The sequence below is a fragment of the Misgurnus anguillicaudatus genome, chromosome 10, assembly GCF_027580225.2.
Source record: "Misgurnus anguillicaudatus chromosome 10, ASM2758022v2, whole genome shotgun sequence".
Classification (NCBI taxonomy): domain Eukaryota; kingdom Metazoa; phylum Chordata; class Actinopteri; order Cypriniformes; family Cobitidae; genus Misgurnus; species Misgurnus anguillicaudatus.
Genome location: NC_073346.2, coordinates 18764319 through 18778841, shown reverse-complemented (window position 1 = coordinate 18778841; position 14523 = coordinate 18764319). Strand labels below are relative to the sequence as shown.

Genomic DNA, 14523 nt, shown 5'->3' with positions numbered 1-14523 from the left:
GTATACTTGCCGTTTGTGGGGGTGGGGCTTTGAAGAGACGCGCTGCAATCAAGCGTTTTAGATGCTGTTTACACTTGGCATTAACATGTGTTTTTGTCGATCGGATCACAAGTGGACGACGTTAATGCCAGGTGTAAACGGTGTTCAAAACGTTTTGAGCTCGTCCACTTTCGACCACTTTCAACCACATCCCGAGGTGGTCGAAACCACTTTCGATCGGATTGCTTTAGAGTTGCGGAACGCACATGTGGTTGAATGCGTTCGAACAGCCACACGCGACCGCCTTCTCTCCGCCCATTTATCTAATCTGAGGTATTAAAAACAAGTTTTACGTCTTTTTTGACTTCTGGAATGAACATTCGGTGAACAGCGCTATTTTTTCATTGATAAAACTAAGCGGCTGATCTCCGTAGTTTCGTTTTGAAAGCGTGTGAAAGTTGCGCGATCCTATTTCATCAATTGCGCTGAAAATTCAAAGAAAGCTCTTACATACTCATGTACAAAACACTGTGCAGCATGTTTACTTGCTAAACAAGCAGTGCACTCCGACATAATATTAGTTTGCGTCCATATAAACTCATAATTACTCCCGCTTGGGTTTGAATGACAGCAGAGAGACTCGCGCACCGTCTCACAGACCACCCCCTCATAGTATTCAGCACAGAAGCGGTCGAAAGTGGACAAAAGAGACGGATTTAAATACCAGGTGTAAACGTAATGTGTCTCTCTCGTCCACTTGTGATCCGATCGATGAAGACACATCTTGGTACCAAGTGTAAACAGCCCCTTAGAGAGAGAGGTTGCAAATATCTATATTATGAGAAAAATAATGCGTTTTTTTTTTTTACTTTAATTCAAACAACAGATTTGTGGTAGACCACAACAATAAATATATAAACTTTTTTGTGGTCATTTAAGTGGCTCTTTAACAGAATTAATAGTTGTACTCAATTTGATGAACTTAAATGTGCAATCTTGTGCAATGTTAATTCTTAATTTAGAAGAAACAGTTAATATCTGATGAAAGAGTTCATGTGAAGTTTACTCACAGTTAACAGAAGTACTGGCAGCTCTTCTGCAGGAACATAAAAAGAGAAATGTTGAGAATATTGTTGTAATGCTGTGATAACCTGAGGCTAAATACTGATATTAAACACATAACTCTAAAAGACTTCACTTGGGTCAGAAATGGAGCAGGGTTTGGATAGATGCCCCAGAAATTACAGTGTGACATCAGAAAAGTTTATGATAATCAATTAAAGAGAGCAAATATTACTGTGGGTTCACACCAGATGCGAGGTCAACGATTTGCGTGAGTATTACATTCAAAGTCAATGCAAAGACATGGGGCGATGCGATATGGGTGGTGTGTTTGCAGCGAAAACATGCGCTATTCGCCTCAAACGCGTTCTCGCCCAAGTTGAAAATATTCAACTCGTGCAAAAAATTTGCATGACATGAAGTTAAATCCCGCGAGTAAACTAGAGTTTCATTTTAGTAATTGCTGCATGTATTGTACTGTATGTTCACATACCGTCTTTTATTTAGGAATAAATATCCCACAGAAGTTAGAATCACAGTGATCAGTATTACAGTTACAATCCTTGCAGTAGCAGCAGTGGACAGAAGAGGAGGTTTATCTGTGGAGAGATCACAAGAAAAGCTTTTAATGATCAATGTTACACGGTGTGATATATTATAAAGCGCTGCTCGTACCTTCTTGCACTTTTAAGGTGGTTACTCCTGTTTGACTTCCACTAGGATAAGTTTTGTAGCCACAGCTGTAGACTCCCTGATCAGTCAGTTTCACATGTTTGATGATGATGGAGGCCTCAAAGGTCAGATTTGGGTTTGTACTAAACTTGACTCTGTCTTTCAAGACTGTGTTGTTCATGTGAATGCCATGTTCCCTATCAAAGAGAATGACTTGTAGAGAAACATTTTTATTGGAAAGATTTCGCCAGGTCCACTCAACTTGAATTAACTTTTCTTCTGTGCGTTCATGGACAAAGCGACATGGCAGTGTGATATCATAACTCTGGTATGCGATGATCTCAGGAACAGTGTCAACTCTCTGACCCTGAAGTACTGGATTAAAGGAGAGAAATGTGTTATTACATATAGACCAGTTCAAATGATGTAAACAACACTGGTCCAGAAACACTTCCTGTTACAGTTTGTGACAGTTATTTTTTATTTCACATATATTATTATCTTTAAGATGTTTGTTTAACTTCAGTTAATTCAGGTTTATATGTTCTGTTGGTTTATTTTGTCCCAACGTTTATCTAGTGTTAAAAAACGGAAACAGGAAGTGCTTCTGGACCAGTGTTGTTTACTTTTGAAATGGTCTATAGCAATAGTTAGTAATTACATAACTGTCATTTTACAAGAAAGTAAAAATGCATCATTTAAAATTATAATTTTGTTAAGCATGTTAAAAGTTTGATGTTAGACTGTTCGCACAGGAAGATTACACAAAAGAAAGTTTTTAATAACTAAAAGGTAAAAGCAAAAGAAAAATTACCCCCAAACCATTTTTAACTTGTGTACTAGATAATAAAGATTTAAAGTACAACATGTGGTGTGCTGTGGTTATTTAAGTCCTTTAAACTATTAAAATAGTATCAAATCAAGTACAAAATGAAAACACACTGTCTTAATATTGATACTGATCTTGTGTCCCAAAGCCATTTACATTTTTCAAAAAAGATACTTCATGTGCTAGTAACTGTTTATACTGACACCTGAGAAAAAAGCTAAATAAAATATATTTGCTAAAATAAAAATTATAACAGAACAATGAATAATCACTTACCTGTTAACAGTGTGGTATAAGACAGCAGTAAAGGAATAAACTTACTAAACAAGTCCATCATAAGCTTTCATTTCAGGGACAAAAGCTTTGGTCGAGTTCAAAAACTTGACTTTCAACAGCACTTCCTGTATTTCCTGGTAGCAGCATTACTGCTTGAATGAAATGAAGTTTTTTTTTGTTTTTTGCTTGACACAGTCTATCTAACACATTAATAACAAAACAATAGAGAAGTTAATAAATATACATAATTTTATATATGTCTTGGAGCTTTAAAAGTAACATCATTTATAGAAGTTAAACAAACAAATGGTCAACATGAGTGCTTACTGGACATATAAACATATCCAGTTTCTTCTATTTGTTTTTGGGTTTTATTCAGTGTAAATATTACATCACATGTTGTTTTGTGTACATCTGTAAACTGACAGTGCTGGTATTTACCAACATTTACAGAAGATCACTTTGATTAAACTAATGATATATCATATGAATATATTCCACAAATGAAAGAAAGACATCAGGTATCAGCATCTCATTCTCTCCTAATGCTAAAGTTGTCAGGATCCTGCCCGAATATGGTTTTGTATTAATATCTAGTCTTGTTGGCAGGGTTCTGACGGTACATTGTTTTGTTTGGGAAATGCGTGCCCTCAGTATTGGTTATATTAGACCACGGCTGCGTCCGAAAACGTAGGCAGCTGACTTGTTGCCTCGCTGCCTCGCTGCCTCACGGGGCAATGACTTCGGAGGCATAAAGGCAGCTCAGAGAAAGGCTTTCGGACACACTTCAAAGGCAGCGTGTTTGAAATATAAACAGAGAGCCCCTTTGTGATAACTAATCACATATTTGAAAACTACAATATTAATTTTTCGCTAGAAATGCAATTAAAAGGTGTAAAAAGTGAAAATCTACATTTATTTACACTAAATTTGTGCTCCAGATGCTTTCTTGGCGGCCATTTTTTTTCGAACTCGACCAGGCTCAACCAATCACATTCCCCATGCGGGCACACGCATAAAATTGTGGGACAAGATCTCAGGAGTCAGGAAGTAAACCTAGCATTGGATTCGGACATGCCTTGATGCCTTCCTGCCTTGGAAAGCTGCTGCAGAAGGTAGCAATTTAAAGTTTTCAGACGCAGCCCAAATATTTCCCGTGTCTCGTCACTTTTTACCCACTCCCTTGCTTCTTATTACTTTTACCTGTTCCCCTCATTAGTTCTCCCTATTTAAAGTCCTTGTGTTTAATGTTCTTGACTGGTTCGTTTTGTCCTGTTCCTGTGAGTACCGTGTCAGAATATTTACTCAAGTCCAGTCAAAGTCTTGTGTTGTATGTTATTTGTAGTCAAGTTTAGTAGTTATTTAGTCCTGTGTCAGCCTGTCTCCAGTGTATTGCGTTGTTGTTTGCCCCATCATGGTTTTTTGTTTTTCCTGTTTTGTATAAATAAAGTCTTCTGTGTGTATTGCTGTCTGCGCCTGGGTTCGTCTACTGCCAATTCCTGACAAAAATTTTCTGTTTTATCTGCTCTCACTGTGCTATAACAGACACGTTTCTGTAAATATTAATATTTCTTAATATTATAAGGTGATGTGAACCATCATCAGAGGTGTCAAGTAATGAAGTACAAATACTCCTTTACCTTACTTCAGTAGAAATTTTGGGTATCTATTTTCTATTTCTTTACTGGATTTATTATTTTCACCCAACTTTTTACTTCTACTTGTCACAGGGTGACTTTATAGGACGGTACTAATATGATGGCAAAGATTGGTTCCGCCCGAAGATGGTTTCCAGCCAGACCAAATTTTTCAAACACCATTACTTCATGGTCTCCTATGACAACCCAAATCACGGCTTTATGAGCAACAGGTGTGAGGATTAAATGTGGCAACTTGTGATTGGAGGATGTGTTGAAGATGAGGCATATAAATAGATCTGTAGAAACACAAGTGGAGGCGGTTGATTTCGGGGCAAGCTCCTTTCCGCCAAGGGCAGACCGAAAACACACATACATTTTGAAGAACCTGAAGGCTTCGTTGATCCGGCGATTGCTGGGAAGCGAGCGGAAAGAGTGCGGGGCCACAGGAGGTGAAAGAAAGGCATTGTTGTTGTTTCATTAAAGGAGCACCACGGAAACGTCGTTTGTTGTTGTGTTGCGTTGTGTGGTGGTTGCACAAGCCGATCAGGCGTGGAGAGAGCGGAGGTCTGGGCGAAGCTGTTACAGGAGAAAGCGGAGGTTGTCATCCACTGGGTGAAGAAAGCATTACGGATACGAATTACTGAGCTGAGTATATAAAGGTTATTTGATGTCAAGATGCAGTTGTGTCTTCATGGTTGGATGCTAATGGAGAAATAGCATTGTGGTGTAGGACAGGTGGACAAGTTTTGGTTTTGGAGCTGGACCATAAAACAATAAAAAACACATTCTGTGTCTATTTTTGAGAGACGTGTTGTCTCTCTCCACAGGGGTCACGGATACACAGGAACTGATCTGTATTTCACCCCCTCTCTCTTCTCCTTTAAGGTTTTGGTTACTGGAAATATACTAAACACATGTAACATTGGGTATATCATATGTTGTGATGATACAAAGGTTTCATCTTCATGTTTGGTTTTGTTTTAAAGGTGATGGTTAAAAAGGTCTAATTTCTATAATGCTAAGAGAAAGTATATCAAAGTTTAAAACTTAAGACATAATCTGTACTCCTGTGATGGGTGTCAACTCATGAGGAGATCTAGATTACAGATGGTTAACAGTCCCATTTGGTGCTCCTTCAGGTCACGAGAACCGACCAACCAAATCCTGATTTGAGATTATTATTCTTTGTCTCATTCTGTGTATATAAGGTGGCTTGGCAAGAGACTCTGGGAAGTATTCTTTAGCAAGAATCTTCCCCACACTTTGGGTGTGTGTATTCAGACATTATGGAAGTATTCTTTAGCAAGAATCTTCCCCACACTTTGGGTGTGTGTATTCAGACATTATGGAAGTATTCTTTAACAAGAATCTTTCTAAACCATTTTGGGTATATTATATTCATGATGGAAGTACTCTGTAGCCAGAGTGTCTATTGCCAGGTATGACTGTAACTTTTGCAACTGTTGATCATTTTAATTAATTGGAATTGAATCAAATTCTGTATGATATTGTTTAATTTATGTTTGAAGCTGAAACCTGCCTGGTATAATAAATTGTTACATTTGATTCATCTGAATTCTTCAGAAATTGTATTGATTTATTTTAATTCTTTCAGAAATTGTTATGACCAGTAGATTAGAAGGAGTCTGGTATTACCGCAAGATTATCGTGTCAGGATATTATCACACTGAGGTTTTGATGGTCGAATGGAGCATGGGGCACATTCATTAAAACTCTCAGATTTATGTTTATCACCTGCCTTAGCAAGTTGCATGAGTTGCAAACTAAAGTAATTATTTTTATGATCTGAGCAAGCATGGAGCGGCCAGACATAAAAATATTAGTTTACCCGGTAACCTCTGACTAAGATCAGACTGACAATTTTGTGTCCGTGAGATGTACGCAAACGGCCGGCGTATGCTCTGTGCGATACCGGGTCCCTAATGAACGAATAACTAAGACTATGGGAATTAATAAATAATCAAACATCTAAATTATGATCAACAGATAATTGGAATAATGCACTAAATTCTTAATATATTAAATTGGAGTCAGATTATAATTTAAACACAGAGATCAAAGAAATTAATTTAATCATGATATGGAATTATTCTTCTAGAAGCGCTGAGGAAGGAACGAACACGAGTCCCCTTCACCCACTCCACTTGTATCTGTCGTTGGGCTTGTGGGTGGTACCTTACAGTGGATTACTCACCGGAGATATCGTCAAGGATGATCGACCGCGGCGGATAAGCTGTAAAGGGAACAAGACCAGCAGAGTGTTACCGGTTGTGCGTGAGTACAATTTACCTCCTACCGTGAAGTATAGAAGAGAGTGTATTACCTGACGTGTATTGTGAGTCTAACGAACAGAGTTGCGGCCCCACGGTGGAGAGAAGCGTGGGTGAGCCGGGGAGTAATACTAGAAGCCAACGTAGGAAGCCAGCCTTGTGGAGTATTGTCATCACACGTGAGTAACATCATAAGTGTACTGTGTAGTGTTGAAGAGGGTATAATACCTAACGTGTGCTGTGAGTCGGATGAACAGATCTGTGGCCCCACGGTGGAGAGAAGCGTGGGTGAGCCGGGGAGTATAATTAGAAGCTAACGCAGGAGGCCCGGCGTCCATCATCAGGTGCCTTTCCCCTCCACTAAGAAAAACGCCCAACGAACCGCACAACGAACCCTAGTCGATTTTGGCTCTGTCCTTAGTTCACTTAAAGTGTGTGTGGAGTGCCGTGGGTGAGTCCTTGTCTTCATTGTGAGTGTATACACTTGAAAGCTTGCAGTGTATTACTGTGCTTGTGTTGACAGAAGCCTCGTCGAGGTCAGAGGAGTCGTGGTGGGATTACTGCACGTTGAGGCTAGAGGAGTGCCATCCGAAGGCAGATAAAAATAGGACATCCTGCATCAATTGTTGGATCCTTCTGGCTCTGTAAGGGCAGTGGTGAAGTATACCTGCAAATCAGTGTGAGTAGAAGATTCAAAAGTTATTATATTTGGACGAAGGGTTACCGCTATAACGTCAGTGTGAAATAACCATCCTTGTGTGGAGCCTCTCCAAAGGTTCGCCCCTGCTCAGTATATCTGGAACCGTAAGTGGAGGAGGAGTGAGGGAAGCGTTCGGCTCCGCACTACCATATTTAACATCCCCTTGACGCACAGGGAGTCTCAGTGTAGGCCGTGTCGCCACCTCTGTCTATCCGGAGACCTGTAAGTCAACTACACATGGTGTTGTAGCATCGCCTCGTAAGTCCACTGTCCCGGAGCAAAAGTTGGTGAAGTACTTGTTGTGTTGCGTGATCGCAGGATCAAGGAAAGGTCCCAGTCACCTGTGTAATACTTACCTCTGTTCACAGCAAAGAACCTAAAGAGTGAGAAGGAAAAGTCCCAGTCACCTGTGTAATACTTACCTCTGTTCGCAGCAAAGAACCTAAAGAGCAAGAAGGAAAAGTCCCAGTCACCTGTGTAATACTTACCTCTGTTCGCAGCAAAGAACCTAAAGAGCGAGAAGGAGAAGTCCCAGTTACCTGTGTAAATACTTACCTCCGTCCACCGCAACAAACCTACCGAGTGAGTACGAAACGTCCCAGTTGACTGTGTAATACTCACCTCTGTCCACAGCTGAGAGCCTAAAGGGCGAGAAGGAAGAGTCTCAGTTACCTGTGAGCCACCTACCTGTGTCCATTGCTACGGGCTGGTAGATCAAAGTGTACGTCACCCCGGAAGGTGCATCCAAGGCACCCTGTAGGGAGATATCAGAGGATTGAGTCCACCACCAGTTAACCTCTATGGAAATAAGTGTCAGGTAGCCATTCCTTACTGGATCGGACATTGATTGTGTCTTTAAATTCTGCCTCCAGGAGAAGCGGAGGGGGCCCCGGGTTCAAGAGACCAAGGCAAAGGAGGAGCCTCGTTTCCCTGCCTTCCATTCTCTCTCTCCCCCCCTGGAAGATCCAGCTGGAGGACAAAAGGAGAACTCTTTTAACTACCCTCTTTCCCTTCCCAACAGTATTTTAATTAATTTAAATAAAGTTTATTTTTAATTATACTTACGCTCTGTGTGTCTCGTCATTGGGGTGGCTTTGGGACCTTCTTGAGGTGGAAACTAGGAAGGGGCGTGACTTATAACATCTGTGGTCCGCTCCGACCTGTGACATACTCCTTACATTTTCACGCAATTTTCTATACTTTCTACTCCTTACATTTTAAAAATTCACCTTGTTATTCCTATTTCATTCCAGTTTGTCTTCATTAAAAAAAACAAATCCAGATAAATTGTGCCATCCCTATGAATGTGATTGTGGTTGGATGAGAAGTATAAACCATTCCGACACCCTATTGGTTTGTACGTGATCCATCGCACATGACCCTTATTATGTCACACTCCAGCAAGAAGGATATAGCCAGAGTTGGGGTATGTTTTAAAAAATACATATTTTTTGTTTGATAGCATTGCGCTGATCGACCCACGAAAAACATAAGTTACAGCATAGAGTGATTAGAAAACCTCTAGCTGTCTCCTCTCACGATACTTTGATATCATATGCCATCCATTTGCAATTGATGAACAGCGACTGTATCTCCGAGAAGACACTGCATTTTTGTCTTCAACTGGAAAAGTCCAAAATAAAACCCGTGCATCACTTTCAGGTCAGTTCACATTTACAAGCCTGTGTAAATGTATAGCTTTGGCTGCTGACAGAACCAACTCATCTGCCTGATTTAGTATAACAATGTACCGATTTATATCATGTAACGCTGCGTTGCATTTTGAAGCAGCATGGTAAATATAGCTATGCTAAAGACATTCATTGCTTTGTATATGCTAATTATTACACTTAAAGGTATTGCGGAGGATTCTCTTTTTCCGAGTGAATCATCAAGACTATTTGTCCACCTAGTTGTCAATCAGGAGTGTTGTGCAATTGCATTTTTTTTAAAAGTGGAGAAGGCGGTTCTTTTCTAAAATTTGAGAAAATCCGCCGCTACACCTATAATTATTACTTGAATTATCAAAACCTGATTAACTGAATGCTTGAGTGTTAAATCAATCAAACACCTGTACTATTGAGAACATAACCATACATACAACTTTTGCTTTTTTTAATAGACATGAGCTGTTTTCTTAAAGCTGACTTTTAATTCACTTACAAGAAAGACATTTAGTAATTCTTCAAAATAGCTTGGATTTATACTGACACGTAAGATTAGCTTTGTCACATTAGATTAAGCTAAAGTCCATTAACTACACAGGTACAGATGCAGAAATATAGGCTATAATATATAATTGCATATTTGTATAATTGTGTTGCTGTCAAAATACAATTATAAATGATAACAATAGTATTTTAATAAACTTCTATTCTCACACATACTGTAGTTGTTTGTGATTTTTTTGTTGGGGGGGGGGGTGGGGGGGGTTAACTAAAGAGGGCACCCATTTGGCGAGCGGCCCTGCTCTGAAGTTTGACTTTTTGCACCATTACAATAATTATACAAGAGTGAGTAAACGCTCAGAGAATTTTCATTTTTTGATCAACTTTCCCTTTAAGCAAGACTGAAACATTAGGGAAGAGATTTCAAAGTAAATGATTGAAACTACTTTATGAGAGGTTTCCACAAGTGACGTTATGTTCTGGGTGGCACAAAACTCAATCTTTTTTTATTACATGGGTTCATCATTCATTGAATTCTAGATGTACAGCTACATAATACAGATTATTTCTGACTCCTAACAACTGACAGCTCAGTCATGATGTTACCTGGTTTGTATGGGATATTATTGATTTTGTGCATTGGTAAGCCTTTTAAACACTTTAATGTTTGTTGATAAACAGTCAAGCTGTAGTTAACTGCAGGAAATATAACAAATGTAAGTCTGTTGATTACTACACGTGTTCAAAATCTTAAAAAATAGTTTCAGCATTTTTCTATTTTGGAAACAGGATGTTTAGGGTAAAATCTGCAGTTTCCGGAATTTAATGGGGCAACAGGAGAAAGCATTGTTCTTGTCCCTGAAAACCCACCATTCACTTCTTCACAGATTAAATTCATTACATGGGCTTTTGGAGCGATTACTATTATTGTCTTAGACAGTGGTGGATATGATGTACATCCAGAATATGTTGGCAGAGTTGATCTGGACACCACCACTGCTGCTCTGCAGCTCAAGAACCTGACGCTGAATGATTCTGGGACATACAAACTGACTGTAGCAGCAAGTAATCTCCAAATCCATGCAGGAGAAACTTCACTCAAAGTGTATGGTGAGTCTGTTGCTAAATCTATTTTTTGAGCATAGGCTAAATAAACATGTTTTGATAGGTGGTAGGGGTAATGAAAAAATACTTTTAAATATAAAAAAGGGTAAAGAATTCTTAAGCAGCATAAATATTTGTTTATAAACAAGATTTAGGATTCTGAATAATTGGTGCAAATTGCAATGGAATTAAAACTAAATGTTGAGTGTTTGGCAAACAGAAGGTCAAGCTTGCCTGTGGTGTGCAATTTACTTAAATGTGTTTATGTTTAATTTAAGGATACACAGAATTTACACAAGTTCCCAGCATAAACTACAGGATGAATGCATTGTATTTTTGCATTATTTGATGGGTTTTAATTTGTAAAACTTTTAAATTATTTTTTTAATCCAACAGATACAGTATGTTCCTCCATACTTAACCCAAACATAAGTTGAAACAATGCAGCATTTTAGAGTGTTTAAGTATCTGTTTGTTATTTACCAATATTTGTAGTAACCCGAAAAACAGATGCAAACCACATGCAAACCAGAGACTCTTTTGCTTTATTTACAAACAAACAAACAAACAAACAAACAAACAATCAGTGTTTTGTGTTTTCTCTCTCATTCACACAGAAACAGTATCTGACACCTCACTCATTGGTCCACAAGAATCATTAATTGAAGGCAAATCAAGTGCTAATATAACCTGTGAAGGAAGCGGCCACATCACTTCTATGGAATGGATGAAAGATAAAAATCCACTGACACCCATCAACATCACCTTCTCATCTGATAACAGATCAGTGTTGATCAGTCCAGTGATCAGATCAGACAGTGGAGAATATCAATGTACATTAAGAAACCCTGCCAGCTCTGATACTGCAAACCTCAGACTTATCATCAACTGTGAGCAGTCAAACATCAAGATTTGAGTTTCAATTTGATGAAATATCTCAATTCTGTTTACACATCTAACAATGAGTCTCTTGTCTGTGTTATAGATGGACCAGAATATGTTTTTATTGAAGGTCCGAATGAAGTGAATTTAGGACGTCCTGTGTCGCTGTCTTGCTCTGCCACTTCTGTACCTTCTGCTTTATTTACCTGGAGGTTTAATGGATCAGACACCGGTGTAACCACAAACACATTTACCATTGATAAGAGTGACATCACACACAGTGGAGATTACATCTGCACAGCCCACAATGATGTCACAGAGATAAATGTCTCTCAAAGACATCTATTAGTAGTTAAAGGTAAGAGTAATAACTTTGCTTTTATAGAAAACTGTAATGTCAAGCAATGATTTAACTATTAAATCAGCATTTTTAACCATAAAAGATCGACTCTTATTGTTATGCTATTTTGTTTGTACTTCTAAGTTCTAAACTGCAGACTTTTGAAATACTATATTTATTTAAATGGCAATGTCAGTAGGTGAAACACATTACAAACACATTTCTTGCCTTTTTATAGTCTGTACCTTTTTCTTTAACTACACTGAACTTTGTGTGCAATGCTCTGTGGATGTTAAGTGACGTTCTTCGTGATCCCATTTTTTTAAACCCTAGTTAGTCTATAATGTTGCTATAATAGCATAAATAATACCTGTAAAATGATAAAGCTCAAAGTTCACTGCCAGGCGATACATTTTCTATAACAGAATTTGCCTTTCAAAGCCTACAGCGAACGGCCGGTTCGGACAACAGTCCTCTACTTCCTGCTTTAAAGACGTCACTAGAACAGTTTTTTGACTAAACTCTACCCACAGGAATACATCAGTCGCCAGCTAAGTTAACGGCAAGCTAAGCTGCTATCGAATTACAACACACTAAACAAAAGACACAATCAGAACTCCATATGTATTTCTGAAGGAGGGACTTCATAGAACAAGGAAGACATCAATCCGTTTTTAGGACAGTGAAAACAGCGGTATAGAGATAAGTAAATTGTGTGAAAAATACAGTGTTTTTTACAAGTGAAACATAAACACATGTTATATTGCGCACTGCAAACACAATTAGAGCTTCAAAAACACAGAAAGAACGGGACCTTTAAAGCTTCTTTATGTAACCCTACAGCCAGACACAGAATCTTTCAGAAACCTTTCTTTAGAGTGTGGTTTAAAATGACATTTTACTTATTTTGATACGAGATAAAGTGTTACAATCGTTTACAGTGCATGATACGAGCAAAGCACAGTTTTTTTTTTTTTTTTTGCTATAGTAAGTGGTGTTGGTGGAGGTGGTGGAGATGGAGGGCTGACAACAGGAGCAATAGTTGGGATTGTCATTGGAGTTTTAGTGACAGTTGCAGGCATTTGTGGTTTGATTTTCTACTTTATAAAACAAAGACAAAGTAAGTAATGTAGAGACAAACTGTATAATTCGTAATAGTATATTCATTTTGTTAGTATGTGTGACATTTTGTGTGACATTTTATATGTTCTTTTTTAAATCCACAGATTCTGGGCTGGGCAATAAAATTGCTGAGACCTCTACGATATATGAAAACATTGACTGTAAAAATAAACCCACCCTGAATATTTAGATCCTGGAGTCACCTATATTCATTTTTTATTCAATCTTTTAGCTGTTTTTTTAATAAAATTATATAACAACTAATTTGAGTTATTTTATTTCAAACATAATTGAAGCTTTGAATTTTATGAGGCTCCAGTGTACAAAGATGTTGAATTACTTGTATTTGTAAATCACAGATTTTCATGTTCTCTGCTATTTCTTGTGAGAGCAGTTTGTGTTTTTTGCTATTTTTATTTGTACTCAGCAAAGTTTGCATTATTAAATTAAGTGTATGTACATTCTCTATAATCTTTTTTTGATTGATACAGGATGCAACATTTCACCTCTGAATGCAAGACAAAATAGTTAGGATGTAGTAAAATAGTCTTTATAGGATTATTTGAATGTTTATACATGTAAGCAGCGGTGAACATAGATGACAGGCATACACCTCCAATCCTAAAGTAAATGTTTAATTGACAATAAGTGAGCTATACAGTCTGTCTCAGTCTGTGAGTTTGTGGCTGTTTGATTTCATTGACAACTGTGTTGTTATTAATGCAGTGGTGATCAGATGTAAGAGATTCTCTCTCTGCAGTTTTGCTTTAACTTGCATTGTAGTTGTAAAAGGCCTTATTTTTATTTTTTATGTTGACTCTAAGAATATTGCCCATATGCCTATGGTTCATATTTACATTTAAGATAAGTTGCACTTACTCATTTCATTAGGACAAAAGAAATGTGTGTAGTTACATAACAAACACAAAATCTATTCTAATGTTTTAATGTTTTATTCTAATGTCTTTATTTGTTATCACATGTAACATAATTATGTTGAGATGTGGATAAACAGTGCTGATACTTATATGTTACTGTATTTACAGTGATGAATCTGAATCCTTTAAAAGTTTCTGTTTCTGTACAATAATTTGGAGATAACGAGAAAGCAAAATGTAATCTGGAATAAGATCAGGATAGACAGCAGTAGATTCTCATTTATTTTTCGGGTTCACCCGTCCCTCTACAGTATAGGTTTCTGTTTAAATTTCAACATCTAGCTGGTAAATATGAGCAGTATCAGGTGGTTTTCCTGACAGGGTTTAAAATAAGTCAGAAGTGGAACCTAATCTTTATTAGTTCATCATGTCTTTATGGCTTCCTGAAACTCTGTGTCAAGTTCCCTGTCCAGGAAACCTAAATATTTTATGATCAGTGCATTCACACGATTCACAGCTGTGATTGAAGAACAAACTCTGAATTTCAGTTTTTATAGATAGTAAATGAATGATAAGAGGA

General features: G+C 37.9%; 3 protein-coding genes across 4 annotated transcripts in view; 2 read left to right on the top strand and 1 right to left on the bottom strand.

Annotated features, from left to right (window-relative positions):
* LOC129449184 (nectin 1a) overlaps positions 1 to 14523 on the bottom strand; it is a 94441-nt gene that overhangs the window by 6192 nt on the left and 73726 nt on the right. The window contains exons 3-4 of one of the 2 annotated variants that reach the window (XM_073872044.1): positions 1535 to 1640; positions 1050 to 1075 (exon numbers count right to left, since the gene is read on the bottom strand). In XM_073872044.1, coding sequence (XP_073728145.1) covers positions 1050 to 1075; positions 1535 to 1640 — 132 coding nt within the window. The remainder of the gene's footprint in view (positions 1 to 1049; positions 1076 to 1534; positions 1641 to 14523) is intronic. The other variant, XM_073872045.1, reaches the window with a different exon arrangement.
* Positions 10162 to 14523, top strand: part of LOC129449183 (cell adhesion molecule CEACAM6-like) — an 86333-nt gene continuing 81971 nt past the window's right edge. Inside the window, exon 1 of the mRNA XM_073872046.1 lies at positions 10162 to 10259. Within this exon, the coding sequence (XP_073728147.1) occupies positions 10214 to 10259 (46 nt within the window). The 5' untranslated portion in view covers positions 10162 to 10213. The remainder of the gene's footprint in view (positions 10260 to 14523) is intronic.
* On the top strand, positions 10281 to 13340 carry LOC141367323 (cell adhesion molecule CEACAM6-like). The gene is made up of 6 exons (XM_073872671.1): positions 10281 to 10308; positions 10455 to 10727; positions 11375 to 11611; positions 11707 to 11961; positions 12932 to 13063; positions 13170 to 13340. The coding sequence occupies exons 1-6, from the start codon at positions 10281 to 10283 to the stop codon at positions 13253 to 13255; spliced, it is 1011 nt and encodes a 336-aa protein (XP_073728772.1). The 3' UTR covers positions 13256 to 13340.